Below are 20,103 nucleotides of genomic sequence, written 5' to 3'. Positions count from 1 at the left end.
ACTTCAAGATCTTCTGCCATATTCCTCGCCTCGCCTTGGACGTCGTGTGGGCGACGATCCTCCAAGATGAACACCACCCAAAAGAGCTTCTCCTCCTTCTAGTTTCGGCCACCACCACCAAGAAGCAAAAGAGAGCAAAGGGAGAAGAGAGGGAGAGAGGGCCGACCACCAAAGAGATCACCAACAAGAGAATAAGAATTGTGTTATCTCATGAGGTCTCCCCTCCCCTTCTTTTATATTACTTGCCCAAGGCAAATAAAAAAAGACTTTTTACAAAATTAAAATCTTCCTCTTGTTTTTCCTTTTCCCTTTTTATTTTTCCTTTTCTTTCCTCTTGATTGAATCAATCACCAAATCATGGATTGATTGGATGATGATTTGATTTAAACTTTGATTGGCCGACCCCTTGCTTGGGCACCAAGCAAGGGTGGTCGGCCACATCATCAAGGAGAGAAGAAAATAATTTTTATAAAATTTTACAAGAATAAATCCTCTTATAAAATTTTACAAGTTCTCTTTCATAAAGTGGATGTTAAAAAAAGAAAGTTTTAAAAATTAAAACCATGTTTTAAAATTTAAAACTTCTCTTCTAAAAATTTCCTTTTTTAACATGGTTACAAAAATAGAAAATTTAATTTTAAAACTTCTCTTCCTTTTTTCTAAAACCATGAGGATGGTTAAAAAAGGAAAGTTTTAAAACTTTTAAAACTCTCTATTAAACCATGTGACCTAATTAAAATAAGAAAAATTTTATATTTTAAAAACTCTCTTTTAAAACTTATAGTTTTCTACAAAGAGAAGATTTTAAAAATTCAAAACACCCCTCCTATTTGAATTAATCATGGTCAACCCTTACTTGCTTGGTCACCAAGCAAAAGGGTTGGCCCCCATAGAGGAGGATGTGGCCAGCCCTTGCTTGGTCACCAAGCATTGGACCGACCCCCTTTTTGGACATCAAGATGGGTTTATATTTGGATGGACTTGAGGCTTTAATGAGGCTACGACAGGGACCTAGAGGAGAAATTGGTTTCGGCCTTCCGATGAGCTTGAGTATCCCGTGTTCGCCCTGAACACACAACTCAAGTTCATCAACAATAATTCATTCCACTAGAGAGTTATTGTTGCACTACCGCATTAATCCCAAATTACATTTATGGGCTCCTTATTATGAGTGTGTTAGTCTCCCTGTGTTTAAGATAACGAATGTCTACTAATTAAGTAAGTTACTGACAACTCATTTAATTAATATCTAAGTCCAAGAGTAGTACTACTCAACCTCATTGTCATGTCGGACTAAGTCCACCTGCAGGGTTTAACATGATAATCCTTATGAGCTCCTCTTGGGGACATTCTCAACCTAGAATACTAGGACACAGTTTCCTTCTATAATCAACAACATACACTATAAGTAATATCATTTCCCAACTTATCGGGCCTATTGATTTATCAAGCTAAATCTCACCCTTTGATAAGTTAAAGAAATAAATACTAAATATATGTATTTGTTATTATATTAGGATTAAGAGAACACACTTCCATAATAACTAAGGTCTAATTCTTTTATTAAGTCAGTATAAAAAGAACTTACCTAAAATAGTCCTACTCAATACACTTAGAGTGTACTAGTGTAATTTATTAGTCAAGATAAACTAACACCTAATTACACTACGACTATTCCAATAGTTTGTTCCTTTCCATCTTTGTCGTGAGCAACTGTTTATAATTTATAAAGAACTGATAACATAATCTTCTGTGTGTGACACCACACACCATGTTATCTATAATATAAATTAATTGAACAACTATACTTTAACAAATAAAATATAGATATTTGACCAATGTGATTCTTTTATTTTAAAAATAAATGTTTACAAAAGCTAGGCTTTTAGTATACACTCTAACAGATAGAATCTCGGAAAACTTGGAATTCAAGAGATCGATCGACTGAATCCAAGAATCAATCGATCGAATAATTAAAAATATTAATGACAAAGAAGATTGAATGTGAAGATGGAAATTGGGTTGATCGGTCGACCGAACCCAAAGATCGATTGACTTAACAATAAATTCTATTAATGAGGTAGCGATCAAATCTTGACGAAGAAGGAAAGCTGGTAGATCAGTCGACTGAAAGAATCAGCCAACTGAACGTCTTTTCGATCGACCGAACAAAGCTTATAAAAAAACCTCGAGACTCGGGCTGATAGAACAACTTTTTTGTGGAATCCTCTATCGCATTTTGCTCCTACTTCTATTGTTTTGCGCCTCAACTTCACTTGCAAGCCTGCTACGCTGAGAAGTGCTGACATGTTTCATCTTCTATTCTTTGTCAGTATATTTTATATTTGGCTTGCATTCTTTTTACAAGAAGATAGTAAATGTGTTACTATCATTCTTTTCATTATACGAATTACTTCTTTCCAAAAGTTTCGAGAAGAAAGATTTTAGTGAATGTCCCAATGGAACGATCATGGATCACAGGTCTTGACGTAGGAGTGGATAAGTAACCAAACGAGTCACTTACATTGCTTTTATTTTTCTATTCCGCTGCTTACTTTGTTAAAAGATAAACGTTTTTTAAAATGAACAATATTCCCTCCCCTCCCCGCCTCTATCATTTCTTTTCAATCCTTTAGAAAATGCTCACTGAACAACCCAAAAAACTCACGGGTACATCCGATTCAGTGGGTGAAGTGATCAATCAGTGCTAGAAAGTGGTTGATCTGTAATCAGGAGATGCGAAGAGACTCCCTCAAACTCTCCTTGCCACAAGATAATGGTAGATCTAAATGATGGTTTAGAATCAACGGAAATGACACTTCAGGTAGAAGTTAGTGGTGGCGGTGAATGGATGATCAGTGGCTGGACCTTAGTGCCAGAGAGGAGTAGCGTCCCTCTCCTCTCTAGCACTCGAACTTTCCCAAAAAAACTCGGTTATGGATGATGGAATTGCCGGCGGAGCTTCCTTCGCTCTGTGATGTCTTCTTCATGCCTCCCTTCCATTGTGCTTTGTCAAAATCCGATCCCCCCTTTCAATGCATCTTCTCTTCTCTTTTAAATTAATCCCAAATCTAAGAGGATAACTGAGAATTCTCCAGATCATATCCAACGGTGGAATTTGAGCTAAATTTAATTCCAAAATTTCATATCTTGATCAATGGTTGTGATCTACCATTCCTTGACTTGGATAGACCATATCTCTTATGAATAGGCCAGATCTCCTCAAATCTTGAATGGACGATCCAGATTATTCAGAGTTTGATGTCCTCATTTAAACATAGATTTGAGCTCACTTGGGTCTGATCTAGTCTAGATCTATGATCTTTTGATGTCTACAAAGAATATATCAAAATATTATTATCAAATATCATAAATATAATATAATTTATAATTAAGTCCACAAATAAATACAACTCATGAAATATGATACTAGTATGAAATTAATACATAAGAAGATTAAAAAGTATATATATATGAATCAAAATATACTGACAAAATGATTGTTATCAACCTTACCCGCCTATGCCTTAAGATGACAATGGAGGCGGTAAAAATCTATCTCGCTTCCAAGAGACATGACATATAAGCTTTCTTGAGTGACATAGCCTTCTCCTCGTGATGTAACCTTCTCCTCATAACATAGTCGACTCTGTGAAGAATAATAGATGTCAAAGGGCTCGTCGAGAGTTATCTGATGAGGTCCCTCCGATGATTAAGTCACCATGAAACCTCAAATAGGATAATATAAAGAAAATAATAAAATATAAAGTAAAATAGATGATGAGATCAAAGCCTCCCTTTCCTTACCTTTTACCAGGAGAGAAGTTCAATGAGTACACCTCATGGAGAAGAATCCCAAGAGAAGCACCTTTGTAAAGGGCGACATTGTAACTGATATATCCCTCATGTTATGGTAATTATTGTGTCCCTTCATATGCTAGAAGGTCGGACCAATGGTTGGTCAGGAGGTCGGAGCGGTATCAAATTGGTTTAGCTCAGACCAACTCAGACTGACTCGGAAACTCGTGAGGCCACGTAGATGCATCCTGATCTAAAACCAATTAGATACCAATGGTATCAATGCATATCATAGTTATTAATTTACATTATAAAGCTAGTAGATGATGTTGACGATGCTCCTAAGTTTTTTGTTCTTATTATTTTGATCATTGCCATGTCAACTACGCAAGTCTAATTATTTATGAAATAATCTCTATCATCCCTTCGTACCCATCAAATTCAATCAAATACTAACCCTACCTAATTCGATGAACAATAAAAAATCTAGGTGAGAAAAGAAATCTACTTAGTTTCAATAGTTGAACACCTCAACCACCAAACTTGTTTGATCGAACTAATAATTGAGACGATCGCACGTGTTGATTTGAATTGTTCTGCTTTAAGAAAATAGGTTTTTTTTCAGCTTAATTAGAAAATAATAAAAAAAATAGGGTCAAAATGAAAAGGACATTTTTTTACAAATCATTTAAAAACATTCCGTTTTAATTTTTTTTTATACAAAGAATATCTCATCCCTTTATTCAGTTATATATAATTATTTAATTATTCCTAATATATATATATATAATCTCAGGAAGCGCACAACGGATAATCCAGAGCCCAATATTTTTTAATTATGATCCTATAGTTAAAAGTTGAATCATGAATATCTGAATAATAATCTGAATATTTTACTGTGATATCATGGCCCGAGATAATTATCCTTCAGTATTATATAATAATGTTTGTATTAAATTCTAAATGTGGTTAGAGAAGTAGGTCATTGTTCAATGTATAACTATTTAATAATCTTTCGATACTAGATAGGAGTTTTTATATCAAATTCTAAATCAATTGGATATTGTTAGATAAATAGGTCGAAATTAAATACGTTGTTAGATAAGTAGGTCAAATCCGTAAAGCAACCACTACTGTTCAAGATTTAGATGAGATAATAATATAACCAGTACTAAACAGTGGTGCAGGACCGTTGGATAATAGTAGAGAGTTGAACAATAAAAATAGAGCGTTCTTTGAAAAAAAAATAAATAAAGGGGCCGTTTCATGATTTGATTAAAAAAAATGTCCTTTGTTTTCTATCTAAAAAATGTTTCTTGAAAAAGATCTTGGCCGTGCAACATTTGGGTGTGGAGGATCCAAGGGTGATCCGTGGGCCACATTATCCAACATTTGTGTGTCGAGGATCCAAGGGTGATCCGTGGGCCACATTATCCAATGGCCAAAGGTCACTTGCCAAGTTAGGATAGAGTTGATTGGTTAATAAACAGCGGCCAATTGTGGCACCCAAAGAGTAGGACCCGGGCTTGGGCCTCTATTGTTGGTGAATAGGAGGTATCTCTCTCGCTCGTGGCTGGCCTATAAAAACGGTGAGAGAGGCAAAACGGAATGCCTCCACGCCAAACGAGCGGCAGCGAGAAGAAGAGATCGAGCGAGACGGAGAGAGCGAGGGCGTGGGGGAAGATTCCTGTTCATCATAGCCCCCTCTTCTCTAGCGAATCATCTCGTCAAGGTAAGAAACGCTTTCTCTATCTTCCTCCTGTTTTGGTGTTTGATTTGATCTGCGTGTTTTCGCCGATGAATCTGTTTTTTTAGGGCTCGAATCTTGCAATATCGTCTCGATCCCTTTCTCCCCATTGATTCGTGTTCATCATAGCCCCCTCTTCTCTAGTTCATCTCGTCGAGGTGAGAAATGTTCTCTCTATCTTCCTCCTTTTGGTGTTTGATTTGATCTGCAAGTTTTCGCCGATGAATCTGTTTCTTTTTTTTTTTTTTTGTCTCATGCGGATCTTGAAAGACGTAAGGTTTCCCGGTGTGTTCTTTATCCCAATCCCTATATTCCCTAGATTTGGAAATATGAAACTTCCCACATGACATTTTTTTAAAAATTTTTTGATTAGTCTCTCTGTTTGTAGATGAATATTTATTTTCTTTAGCGCTTTACACAGATCTGCTTCCTTCATTATAGAAGTCCCTGTGAGATGTTTTGTTCTGGAGTATCTTGGAACTTGCAATTTTTAACGCCATTTTGATGTTGCCTGACAGCAATGATATAGTTGTTCAATTATTGTGAATGTTTGGGCGGTGCATGAGACGAACATGCCATCGTGATTAGCAGTCATTGCCTTCCGATCCTATTTTTCTATGAGAACCATGTGCAAGGAACTCCTGTACGATGTCAGCCTCTAGCCGGATTAATTTTTGTCAATTTATTAATTGATAAAGAGCGACAATCTTTGCGTTTTTATCAGGTTATTTGTAATTGACTCAATTTTCTAATATTATTTTTTGAAGAGGGCAAAAGTGATGGATAGATCAAGAATAAAAATACTATTCGTTGTTTTTCTGAAAAATTTGAACAAATTAATTTGGATTATTCATCACCTATTTCGCTCAGACAGATCTCATGGCAGTGGAACAGACCACGTGAAAAACGCTAGCCTTCCACTTGCCATTCCTAACAGCTTGATTCGGATGTCATGGTCTTGGTTGCATTGATTTAACTCTCAAATCTTCTGTCTTGGTCCCCTCCAGGCTCCATGGGCATGGCATAGCTCCTCCCGTCTCTCTTCTCCAATTCCTTTCCTCGAAGATTTCTTGTTCTTAATCACAGAAGACAGCTTATTTGATTTCTTTTGAGTTCCATCTTAATGTGTCATTCTGCTTTATATAGTGCAGGTGAGCAGTTAGAGCAGTGCAGCCATGGGCGCAGGTGGACGCATGACAGTCCAAGAGCAGGAGGCCAAAAATTTCTCTGTTAGCCCCGGTGGCGGCGGCGATAAACCCCTCCACCGCTCGCCCACCGAGAAGCCATCCTTCAGCTTCGGTCAGATTAAGAAGGCTATCCCTCCTCACTGCTTCCACCGCTCCATCTTCCGATCCTTCTCTTACGTCGTCCATGACCTGCTCCTTGCCGCCCTTTTCCTCTACTTCGCACTCGCCTTCATCCCCAACCTTCCGACTGCCCTCGCCCTCGTTTCCTGGCCTCTCTACTGGGCTCTACAGGGGTGCGTGCTTACTGGCGTGTGGGTCATTGCCCACGAGTGCGGCCACCACGCCTTCTCCGATTACTCCCTTCTGGACGACGCCGTCGGACTCCTCCTCCACTCTGCTCTCCTGGTTCCCTACTTCTCCTGGAAGTACAGCCACCGCCGCCACCACTCCAACACCGGCTCCCTGGAGCGCGACGAAGTGTTCGTTCCCAAGCAAAAGGCGTCACTCTCCTGGTTCACCGCGTACCTCAACAACCCTCTCGGCCGCTTGCTCACCCTGGCCGTCACGCTCACCCTCGGCTGGCCGCTCTACCTCGCCTTCAACGTCTCCGGCCGTCCCTACCCCCGCTTCGCCTGCCACTACGACCCGTACGGCCCCATCTACTCGGACCGCGAACGCGCCCAGATCTTCATCTCCGACGCCGGTCTCGTTGCCATCTCCTACGGTCTCTTCCACCTAGCCACCATCCACGGCTTCTGGTGGCTCGTCCGTGTCTACGGCGTACCGCTCCTCATCGTCAACGCCTGGCTCGTCGCCATCACCTTCCTCCAGCACACGCACCCAGCGCTGCCCCACTACGACTCGAGCGAATGGGACTGGCTCCGCGGCGCGCTCGCCACAGTCGACCGCGACTACGGCGTGCTTAATAGAGTGTTCCACAACATCACCGACACCCACGTCGCCCACCACCTGTTCTCCACCATGCCGCACTACCACGCCATGGAGGCGACCAAGGCCATCAAGCCGCTGCTAGGCGAGTACTATCAGTTCGACGGCACGCCGCTGCTGAAGGCCATATGGAGGGAGGCGCGCGAGTGCATCTACGTGGAACCCGACGCCGGCGGCAAGCAGAAGGGCGTCTTCTGGTACAGCAACAAGCTCTAAACTAAATCAATCTCCCAGCCGCGACAACTCATCTTGGATCAACTCCTAAATTAGCAAGAAAGGCAGCAGATATATTAGGGAATGAGCCGGCGATCGCTCTGATCGCCGATTAATTTCGCGGTGGTTCTTCTTTGCACCCTACCGATCGAGTCAGTGTCGTCTATCTGTGTCTTTCTCTTGGTGTCTAAATTTTCTGTCGTTGTTCCTCGTGTTATTCTTCTAGTGCTGATCTGATGGCGTGTATGCACATTCGTTGAATTATATTAAACCGATCACCTAACGAGTTGGAAACCATGTTTCACAAGTCAATTGAGATGGCACTTTTCTCTCTGCTTCATGACACGTTTTTTATTTGATTTTCATGACATATTATAATCAAAACTTTGAATTCAAGTTTTGATTAAGTCCCTACAAAAAAACTATGTTTTATAAATAAAAAAGGTGATACTTATAATTTAGTCAAAAGCTCTCTCCTTAAGTGCATCGAAATGGACCCTTGCCAAATATAAATAAAGCAAATGGTCCGCATAGATTATTTAGTCAAAAGCTCCCTCCTTAAGTTTTGGACAAAGCAAATCTTGTTTTATTTATTATAATAATTTTATAATGTACTCTTTATTTTCAGGTTGCACCTTCTAATATAAAAATATTTAGTTAGCATATCGATAAATTTATTAAAAAAAAAAAATTCTAGACGCATAATAAAAGATATTGAATTTCTTAACCATTCATTTTGAATATTTTTTAATTTATCTTAATATTCGATAAAAAAATTTTATGGATTCGAATTAATCAGAGTAGGACTTAACTGAATTTATTATTATTTTTTATTTAATTAGCTGTCTCATCTTTTTCTTTTTCATATGCGGAATATATTATTTAAAAAGGCATATTATTTTATGATAAGTATTTTGAGAACCGAATAAAAAATACCAAAGGTCAATGTTTTATTATAGAAATCATTTTTTAATTAGAAAGATTAAGGAATTATTCTTCCAACTCTTAAAAGTCTCTCGTATAATCTTTTTTTTCTAAAGAAATTATTTTGAGTTATCAATATATTTTGATAAAAAAAATTTGTTCATAATTTTTTAATTTAAAAATCTAGAAATAAGTTGCCATCAAAGTAATACCCTGCTTGACAATCAATAAAAATTCATTGATAATTTAAAAATCTAAAACTCCTTATTCTTTATTTGCCCCGCAATCAAAATAATATCTTTCTCGACTTGATTCGAATTAATCTGTTTATAAAATTTAAATTTATAAAAATAATTCATTTAATTTAATTATAAAAATCTCATTAGAAACTTTATAAGTATATATCATAAATGTCCACAAAAAGATAGATCCACTACCTTAGATATTATGAAGGATTGCTTTCAAAGCGTATCTTATGTCTCGATTCACCATTGGTTATCTAATTGACTGTAGCTCATATAGGATATCCTTTATCCGGGCGTGTAGTTGACACACAGACTCACCTTCTTGTATTTTGCAATTAAATAAATTATTTATTTTGTTACCTTAGTGTTTGTGATTTTCTCGTGAATCTCGACCCGCTTGTTATGTTTCAAGACTTTTGAAGCCTTGGGTTGGGTAAGTAGTACGATTGAAATAAAAACATTGAAATAAAAAATAAGCTCAAATGGTGCTTACACTAATCTAGAGCATCCTTGCTCTGATATTAATTGTTGAATCAAAAAAGTGATAGAGGGGGATGAATATTGTAAGACCATTGGCACATGAGAGAGGGGGAGGAGGTGAATCACGTGATTTTAAAAAAATATTCTTTTTAACTTTTTAAAACTAGTGAGAGTGCACAACGAAAAAATAAAAATACCCACGTTTTATTTTTACTTAGTTCAGAGCCTTTGACGACTACTACTCTAAGATCCAAGTATTTTGGACATTTTCAATAGGTAATCCACTAATCAACCGCTTCTTAACAAAAGATAAGTGTTAGTGTTGGAAGCACAAGCTAATCAAACTTATGTTTTGATATTTGGCAAAGGTTCAAAGTTAAATTGTGTTGTGATCTAATAAGTCTAACTAAGTATGCAGGAAAATCCTAAATGATCTTAGATAAGGTGAAAGTCCTAATTGAGGCTAGGTAAAGAAGTCCTAATGGATACTAGGCTGGTGAAAAGTCTTAGTTGAGACTAGGTAATGAAGTCCTAGTTTGTGGGACTAGGCAAAGTCTTGGCAGGTCGAGGACGTCAGGCATAAATCCTAGAGTTGAAGACACTAGGTGAAAGTCCTAGAGGTCGTAGACACTAGGCGGGAAATCCTAGGTCGAGGGTATTAGGTGAAAGTCCTGAAGTGGTCGATACTAAGTAAAAGTCCAAATGGTTTGGAGGACCGGTTTCGTAAAAAGTAAAATTCGAGGAGTAGGTGAGGAAATATTCCTTGTCAAGGAAACAGTAGACATCGGTTCAACTTAGGATTTTTGGAAAATCTAAAAGTTAGAAATGGATAGTTTGGAGACTGTCAAATTAATAAATACTATGTTTGTATTATGCTAACTCTATTTTGTAGGGCAACTTTGTGCATTTGAACTAACATATTTTGCAGGAGCTAAAATACACAAGTTAGCCTTGGGTGAACAGTGCTCGAAACTCCTTAGAGCTACTCGGAGGTGCCTCAAATCCAGTAGAAGGCGCCCTAGATAGGTTCAGATGTGTCCTCGTGTGGATAAACCTTGAGGATAAGGTTTTCACCATGGGGTGGCCCCTTGGAGTGCATGGAAGATATCCTGGAGCATTGGAGGTGCCTTGAAGCTTCTGGAAGGTGCCTTAAGAGGGATAAAAAAATGCAGTTTGTGTAGCTTATTGTAATCGAAATACAGGGGATAAACATCATAGTTGGAGGCGGCTTGGATGCAGCTAGAGGTGCCTTCAACAACTTATAAAAGCAGTGTTCGAGTAGAGGATAAGAAACAACTTCAATTAATGACTTCTCTCTTGCATGTTGCTCTAAAGACGACAGTATGACTCTGCGACGCGACTCCGATGAATGAAAGTCCAAAACTTCTAATCCTTAGTTATCAATATAATTTCAGTTATAGTATTTAAATTATTAGTAAATTTTCCAAAGTAAACACTCAACGAGTGTGAGTCCTGGAGTAAGAGTCATTATAGATTTCGAACCAAGCAAAAAAAATAAAGTGTTAGCATTTGTTTTCTTTTCTTTTTTATCTTTATTCCACTACGTTCTCTCTTTGCTCCGAGTTTTTGAAATAGTGAAAAAGTCACTAGCGGTATTCACCCTCCCCCCCTTCCTCTAGCACTTTCAATCCTACAATAAGTTGGTAACAAGACTACCAACTTTAGAATATGATGTGCAGAAAGAAAGCGGGAGTAATAAAAACAATAACAACTACATGTTACCCAAGTCTAGGCTTATTTGAGCATGTAGCAGTGTTGTGTCGTTCTTATGTCATTGAGGCTTGAATGCAGAATAGGAGTCTACGATCAGAGCAACCGAATGGTCGAGGAAGCACGTAAATATGTTGTGTCGAATTTGATGCTTTATACTGGCCGAATAGGGCTTTTAAAGAATGTTAAGGGTGCCTCCAACCTTATCCAAGGTGCCTTTAACCCCAATTCTGATCTATGAATTTTCAACCTCTATCATCTTTGACACCTGCGGTCTTTATCCACACGAGGATGCCTCCAAGAGCTTCGTGGCACCTCCAATGCACTCTGAGGCACCTCTAATGCACTCCAGGGTGCCTTCCCATAGAAAATTCTATCCCTGAAGTTTATCTACACGAGGGTGCCTCCTTTGAGTCCAAGAATCCTCTGTGCAACTCCGATGTGCCTCCACGTACCTTCGAGGCACCTAGGATATTGTTCATCAAAGGCTTGCTTATGTATTTTAACCCTGCCAAATGCATTAGTCCAAAAAATAAAGTGTAACCTGCAAAATAGAGTTAACACAATATAAAATAGAATTATTAATTATATCCTATATTATTAAGATGTAACGACCGCCTTTCTCATACCCTAACTTAGGCGCGAACATTACCTTTATCTTTATTTATTTATTTATTTTTGACCTTGTTATTTGCACTTCGCTCGATTCAGAAATCTGGTCTAAACTTGTGTGGCACACGGCCGTGTAACCTTTCTAGAAGCTAAACCTTACATGGGCGTGTGTGGCACATGACCATGTGACTTTTGTAGAGACTAAACCTTACATGGCCGTGTGTGGCACATGACCATGTGACTTTTGCAGAGACTAAACCTTACATGGCCGTGTGTGACACATGGCCATGAGACTTTTGTAGAGACTAAACCTTACATGGCCGTGTGTGGCACATGACCATGTGACTTTTGTTCGAGAGAATAAACCTTACATGACCGTGTGTGGCACATGGCCATGGGACTTTTGTAGAGACTAAACCTTATATGACCATGTGTGACACATGGTCATGAGACTTTTGCAGAGACTAAACCTTACATGGCCGTGTGTGGCACATGGCCATGTGACTTTTGCAGAGGCTAAGCCTCGAATGGTCGTGTGTGGCGCACGACCATGTAACTTTTCCAGAAGCTAAGCCTCGCATGGCCGTGTGTGACACACGGCCGTGTAACTTTTCCAGAGGCTAAGCTTCGCATGGCCGTGTATGGCACACCACCGTGTAACTTTTCCATAGGCTAAGCCTCGCATGGCCGTGTGTAGCACACGGCCGTGTGAATTTGGCCGAGAGGGAGAGAGTTAGGGTCGCGTGACTCCACACGACCATGTCACGAGCCGTGTGGGGGTCACACCCTGCACCCCAAAAGGAAGTGATTCTCCCCTTGTACTCCTTTCTTGGCTTATCAATCTATCCCATTACTTTATGAGGAGACTTTGACAACTAATTACTAATAACTGAACATTCTTCATACACAATACTCCAATAGTATGTTTATGCTAAGCGGAAATAAGAAACTAGATCCATCAGTACCAAAATCTAGCATTTTCAAGTACTAGCAAGTTCCATGATCACTTTCCACTGTTCCGTCACACACACCAACGAACATTGCTTCTGCTACCCCCTCCTTGCTCGAGCTTCCCTTTATCTTTATCTGCAGTATAAGGAAATGCAAATCTATAAGCACACACTTAGTAAGTACCATCTACTCACAAAACCATGCATTTAAGAGAACATGCTTTTAAAATTGCTTGGGAAGAAAACAACCAAACATGCATTTGAGTATAGTTCATGCTAAAACTCATGCTTTGTAAATATGCACATGATATGTATTTTTAAAACAGGTTTATAGTGCAAATCATCAACTTCAACCATGCTAGTAAGGTAATGAAAACAGAAATCTTGGCATATCATAGAGTTCATCAACGCTACACTTTATAACTCAAGTTCTCCACTTAATGATGATTTTACTTTAACAAACCAATGAACTTGGAAACTTTATAATACATACTAGTGAAAATAATAATCAACTTCTTTGGGTCCGGCAATGTACCACTTTACGCGTATCCTTAATAAGATCCGAGGTAGCTAATCCCGAACTCATTAAGGTACTACTAGGCGAACTTATGCCTAGGGCAATCTAGGAGCCCATCCCATGGATCTTGGTCTAGTACATGCCACTTCAAAGTAAAATACTTTCTTTTAATACTTCTTTCTTATTCTTGCACTAATTTGTTATTTAGACAAACACCTAGTGTGCACTTTAACCCCGTACTTATAGGGAAGCACTTTAGAGCCTTTGAATTTATACTTCTTAGTCCCAAACTAGATTGAAAGTCATTCAAGACCCTCTACATATGCTCTTAGTCCCAAAACTTAAAGGGGCATCTTACATATCATAGCATGTGCATAACATATCATAGCATATAATTCCTTTTACATGCATAATCTACATTAACTATGTAACAACCACCCTTCTTACTACTACTCTCTAAGGGCGACCGTTACCTATCTATACTCTACTTACTAGTGTCACTTATGCTAATATTAGCAACACTTAGATTTATCACGGTTCAGAGGAATTCCTACCGAAAAATTTCGGCAGGATCTCCCCTGTACCGGTGACCAAATCTATAATACACAAGATATATACGCAGCCACATGCGGCTGGAACACATTTTATTCACAACTACGCAGTAATAAATTCATACTATAACCAAAAGACTAGACTAGCAACAAGAACTAAACACAACTCCCAGAATAGGACATAAATAAACTACAATACGAATCAAACTCAATCACAATCACATAAACTTCATAACAGTATTTAAAGAAAAGAGCTAAAGCATAAACTCTAATCATTAGGTCCTGTAAGCTTGCTAGCACTCTCTGGATCTCTCCAAAGTCCAATCACCACACACATTCATCATCACCACCACCCTGTCGCCTCCCTTTCATATCTTAGCTTTTCCTTTATCTGCGGTAGGAGGAAAGAAAACAAAAGATCTATAAGCGAAAACGCTTAGTAAGTACTAATCTATCTCACAAAACTCGAAGTGCATAAAAAGAATGCAACAATACTAAAACTGAAAGGCTAAAAGCAAAGCTGCATGTACTCATGATATACAGAAATAAAATTGAATACTAAACTGCTCACTAACTGACAGGAAAGTAATGAAACAACTACTGTAAGCTTAGAATTAAAGAACTAAACTTTTATTGAATCTAAGCATAAACTTGTTTCATTTTCTTATATCTTTATGCTAGAAATTAATCTTTTAATTTCTCTTTCATTTTCTTCTTCTTGTTCTTCTTACTTTACTTATACTAGAAATTAAGCTTTTAATTTCTCTTTCACTTTCTTCTTCTTGCTCCCTTTTTTTTTCTTCTTTTCTTTTCTTTGGGCCCAGGCTTAGTACCATCTTAATCTTATGCGCGCTCCCTAATAGAGACTGCTGTAGTCCCCCGGGGTAAAGACCTCGGTCTTACCAGGGCCGAGACCTCGGAAACGGTCACCTGGATTTGTTTAATGACAACCTCGGAAGTCGGGTACTAGCCTCTTACTTTAGTTTACTTGTTATCTCTTTTTAACTAGACCTTGGTCTCTTTCTTTTTACTTAGTTTCCTCATAATCCTTTATTAGAGTTTATTAGAATCCTTTAGATATACCTAACAAGTGTAGGATTACAATTAACTAAGCATGCTATATAAGAACAATACAAGAGAAGCAAATCTAAACTCTCTCTAAGCATGTTATAAAACAAAGCAATAGAAAAGCAAATATGAACTTTCTAAACATGCTGTAAAACAAAGGAAAGAAAGCACATCTTAACTTAGAAATCATGCTCTAGAATAGAGCAAAAGAAAGCTAACTTGGATTTACTACACATGCTGTAAAATAGAGCAAAAGAATGAAACTTTAAGCTTTCTAACTTGCTGTAAAATAGGGCAAAAGAAATCCATTTTGCTGGAATTTATGGCAGCAATTAGACTTACACGGATACAACATTTAAGAGCTAAAGGCATGCTTAAAACACAAGCACCGGTTGGAAACAGGGCTGTTCAGCTTAACGAAGAATTCAAAACAGAAATTCTATGCAAGAAATGCTCTAACCTACCTGGTATAAAGGACCTCAATTCTATAATAGCATAAACTTGAACTAATAGCATGAACAAATATCATAAACGAGGAGCTAATAGCACAAACAGAGAATGCTATATTCTTCAATAGAACACCTCTAAGCATGGAAAACTCTCGGCAGTTTTAAGCACAAGGAAACATCAAATCCGAAATCCTTAAACGAATGAACAAGGAATTTGTTCCCAGAACACTTCTATGCATAGGAAACTCACGGCAGTATTAAATGGCAGCAATCTTCACAGCAAGGTAAAACCACAACCTAAACTCTTAACCACCGAAAATCAACTACAACAGAAGTAAAGGGAAGAATCAACATGATTCGGAGCTATCCTACCACAGCAACACAACCAACTACACAACAACTCTAGTTTATCAACTTGGTACAGCCAATCTTAACAGAATTGAGCATATGTTTCTGTACAATAGCAAAATCCGAGAATGGCATCTCAACAAAGCAAGGAAGAAAACCCTAGCATATTCTTCTACTCGGCACAACAAGATCCGGAAGCAAGGGAATGAAAACCGAAAGCTCGGAGCAACTCCTACCGCAGGTGAGTAGTACTTACCCCTTGTTCTTGCACTTACAACCGAAGGGAAGAAGATCTAGGGTTCGGAGGAGATGAAAATCTCGGTTTCTCCTTCGTGCTCAACGGCACTCTTTGCTGTTTTCGGGCTTCCTTCGTCGAGGTAACCACGCACGGGTGAAGATTGGCTGGGAAAAGGGCTTCGTCGGCGCCGGAGAACAAAGCCCTAGTTTTGCTGCGTTTCCGCCCGAGTCCAGAAGCGCCGACGCACGCGTGAGGAGAAGAGGAAGAGAGTTTAGGGTTCGAGTAAAGTTTCCTCTCCTTAACTTATCCTTTAATACCTAGGCTTATCTCTGTCTTTTACTATAACTTAATTATATTCCGGTTCCCACCTTTTCACGAAATAACCGCAGCCCAGTTGGTTGGCTGGGTCCGGCTGAGGCTCGGCTCGGGTCGAGGTCATGGGTTCGAACCTTGGCTTGCACAATTTTTTTTGAGCTAAACTTCTTTCGTTTAATAAAAATATCAAACGACTTCCAAAAATTGCGTAAAAATACTCTAAAAATTTCTAAAAATCTCTAGAATATTTTAGAAGCATTTCCAAATATCTTTATGGACATTTGGAACTAGAAATAGGGAAAATTAGGTTGTTACAATTCCCCATATCTTATAAAAAGTTCGTCCTCGAACTTAGAATAGTTTTGAATATTTCTGTCTCATACTGTCCTCACGCTCCCAAGTGACTTCCTCGTGCTTCTGGTTCTGCCAGATGACCTTCACTAGTGGTACTTCTTTATTTCTTAGTCTCTTGTCTGCTCTATCCACTATCTGTGTAGGTCTGCTCTCATAACTAAGATCCTCTTGGATCTGCATTGACTGAGGCTGAATCACTTGGCTCGGGTTGTGGAGACACTTCTTTAGCATGGAGACATGAAATACATTGTGTATTGCTGACATGTTTTGTGATAAGTCCAGCTTGTAAGCTACCTTCCCAATCCTCTCTATGATCAGGTAAGGTCCTACATAGCGAGGACTTAATTTGCCCTTCTTGCCAAATCTCATCACTCCCTTCATAGGAGCGACCTTGAGAAACACTGAATTCCCTACTTGGAATTCCAATGTCCTACGGCTCGTGTCTACTCTGGGCAGTCTCAATCCTCTGTCTGATCTTCACTTTGCCTTCTCTGTATGTCCTCAAGCAAGGTAGGCTCTAAGGTCAATGCGGAGAGCTGTCCGTAAATAATTCCAAGTCCAAAATTTGACAACTCCTTCTGCAGTGGCAGGGCTAATGATGACAGAGACATCAGGGATGCACTGGACTTTCTGCTTAGTGCATCTGCCACTTTGTTAGCTTTGTCTGGGTGGTAGAGGTTCTCACAGTCGTAATCTTTGACCAACTCCAGCCACCTTCGCTGTCTCATGTTTAACTCTTTCTGGGTGAAGAAATACTTTAAACTCTGATGGTCTGTGAAGACTCTACACTGAACTCCATACAAATGATGTCGCCAGAGTTTCAGTGCAAAGACCACAGTTGCCAGCTCAAGGTCGTGAGTGGAATAGTTCTTCTCGTAGTCTTTGGGTTGTCTGGAAGCATAAGCTATAACTTTTCCTTCTTGCATGAGTACAGCTCCTAAGCCCATCTTGGAAGCATCACTGTAGATGTCGAAACTCTTGTCACTCTGTGGGACTGTCAGAATGGGAGCACTGATCAATCTCTTCTTTAGCTCTTGGAAGCTCTGCTCACATTTATCTGACCATTCGAATCTCTTGTTCTTTCTGGTGAGGGCTGTTAGCGGAGAAGCTATCTTGGAAAAATCCTCCACGAACTTCCTGTAGTACCCAATTAAACCAAGGGAGCTTCTGATCTCTCTGACATTCTTGGGTCTACTCCAGTTGTTGACCGCTTCCACTTTGACTGGATCCACTTGAATACCTTCTTTAGAAATAATGTAACCTAAAAACGCCACCTAATTTAATCAGAACTCGCACTTTGAGAATTTAGCATAAAGCTGCTTCTGCTGAAGAGTCTGCAGTACTATCCTCAAGTGCGTGTCATGCTCCTCTGGGGTTCTTGAATAGACCAGAATGTCGTCGATGAATACGATGACAAATTTGTCAAGATATTCTCTGAATACCCTGTTCATCAAGTCCATGAAGACCGTTGGTGCATTAGTCACACCAAAAACATGACTACGAACTCATAGTGTCCGTATTTGGTCCTGAAAGCTATTCTGGGTATATCACTTTCTTTCACCTTTAACTGATGGTACCCAGAGCGCAGGTCTATCTTAGAGAACACTGTTGTCCTTTTTAACTGATCATATAAATCATCTATTCTGGGATGAGGGTACTTGTCCCTAACTGCTACTTTGCTCAGCGCTCTAAAATCTATGCACATTAGCATGGATTCGTCTTTCTTCTTGACGAACAACTCTGGAGCTTCTCGGGGTGAATGACTGGGGCGGATGAAACCCTTGTCAAGTAGCTCCTGAAATTGTTCTTGTAACTCTTTCAGCTCCGCTAGAAACATGCGATACGGAGCTTTTGAAATCGAACTGGTTCCAGGAACCAATTCAATCTCAAATTCCACTTCTCTGTTGGGGGGGAAAGTCCAGGTAGCTCTTCTGGAAATACTTCTGGACACTCGCATACTACCCGAACATCCTCCTACTTGCGTCCTTTCTGTTCTTCTGCCTTTACTATGTATGCAAGAAAACCTGCATACCCTTTAGCTAATATCTGGTGAGCTGCTAGAGATGAGAGAAGTTTCTGGGTCTTCTTTCTTGGCACTCCTGTAAACTCAAAAGTTGGTTCACCTTCTGGACTAAAAATCACTTTCCTTCTGCGGCAGTCCACTGACGCACTGTACTTGCTGAGGAAATCCATACCAAAAATTATATCGAAATCCTGCATGGCGAGAACTATCAGATTTACATATAGTTCTTAGTCTGCAATTCTGACCAGTACAGCTCGGAGCCACTGATTGGATTCCATGACTTCCCCAGAAGGTAGGGTTGTCAGAAACTTGGAGTTCATACTTTCTGTAGGCACCTGTAATCTGCTAGCAAAGGGTACTGATACGAAAGAATGGGTTGCCCAAGTATCAAATAGTACAGTAGCTAAATGCTGAAAAATAACTACTTGACCTGTTACAACCGTGGGGGCACTAGCAGCTTCTTCTTTGGTGAGGGAGAATATTCTGGCACCATCCAAGGCTGGAACTGGTGGAGCTTCTAACCTTCCTTGACTGATATAGGGTCCCTCCAATGCTGCTTCCATGTGGTGCAACTGTGCAGGCTGGCCTCCATATTGCAATGGCTGTGGTTGAGGTGCTTTGATTTTGTTAGGACACTCTTTAGCCATATGTCCTTCCTGCCCACAGGAGTAACATCCAGTCTTACCGAAAAGGCAGGCTCCTGGATGCATTCTCCCACATTTGGGACAGGGAGGAAACTTGGTCTGCTTGGTTGCTGGTCCTCCCTTCTGGCTACCTCCTGTGTTCCACTGCTTCCTTTTACCTTTGCCTTTCCAATTCTGTTTACTTGACTGTGATTTCTGGCTTCCTACTGTCTTGTCCTCTATCTTCACTGGCTTATGTTGCGCTCGTTGTGCCTTGATGTTGTTCAGGCAGTGTTCAGCAATTAAGGCTCTACTGATCAACTCTTCACCAGTCTGGGGCTGATGAGCTCCACTGCTCACATTCAGTGCTATCTGGGGTCTCAGCATTCTGAGCATCAGCCTGACTCGCTCCTTCTCTGTACTTACTAGCTCTGGGCAAAGACGAGCTAGTCTGTTGAACTTCTTAGCTGCTTCCTCCACTGACAGGTCACCTTGCTTGAACTCTATAAACTCCTCGTAGTGCTTGTTGGTGATCTGCAGGTGGAAGAACTCTTCATAAAATTCTGACTGAAAATCAGCCCAGCTCATCTGATCAGCCGCTCTCTTGGTCTTTATCCTCTCCCACCACATGCGAGCATCTCCGGACAAGCAGAAAGAGGCGCACTTGACCTTCTCGACTTCTGGCCAATCCAGAAGCTCCATAGTGCTCTCCAGTGTTTTAAACCAAGCCTGGGCATCCCAGGGCTCAGTCGTGCCTGAGAAGCTCTCTGGTTTCAGCTTTA

General features: G+C 39.8%; 1 protein-coding gene across 4 annotated transcripts; it reads left to right on the top strand.

The window, feature by feature from the left end:
• The first annotated feature begins 5,396 nt into the window (after nt 1-5,396).
• LOC122032659 (omega-6 fatty acid desaturase, endoplasmic reticulum isozyme 2-like) lies at nt 5,397-8,190 on the top strand. 4 transcript variants are annotated; one of them, XM_042591977.1, is made up of 3 exons: nt 5,414-5,530; nt 5,614-5,703; nt 6,697-8,190. In XM_042591977.1, exon 3 carries the CDS (start codon nt 6,721-6,723, stop codon nt 7,894-7,896), a length of 1,176 nt encoding a protein of 391 aa, XP_042447911.1. In that variant the 5' UTR covers nt 5,414-5,530; nt 5,614-5,703; nt 6,697-6,720; the 3' UTR covers nt 7,897-8,190. The 4 variants fall into 4 exon arrangements, with proteins under 4 accessions (XP_042447912.1, XP_042447911.1, XP_042447910.1 ...); XM_042591976.1 differs by having other exon boundaries at nt 6,692-8,190; XM_042591978.1 differs by lacking the exon at nt 5,614-5,703 and having other exon boundaries at nt 5,397-5,530.
• Nucleotides 8,191-20,103: the final 11,913 nt, after the last annotated feature.

This window comes from Zingiber officinale, chromosome 11A (genome assembly GCF_018446385.1).
Source record: "Zingiber officinale cultivar Zhangliang chromosome 11A, Zo_v1.1, whole genome shotgun sequence".
Lineage (NCBI taxonomy): Eukaryota > Viridiplantae > Streptophyta > Magnoliopsida > Zingiberales > Zingiberaceae > Zingiber > Zingiber officinale.
This window is presented reverse-complemented; position numbering and strand designations above follow the sequence as displayed.

Coding starts and splice junctions, on each gene's coding strand:
- LOC122032659 (XM_042591978.1), top strand. CDS start 6,721: ATGGGCGCAGGTGGACGCATGACAGTCCAAGAGCAGGAGGCCAAAAAT.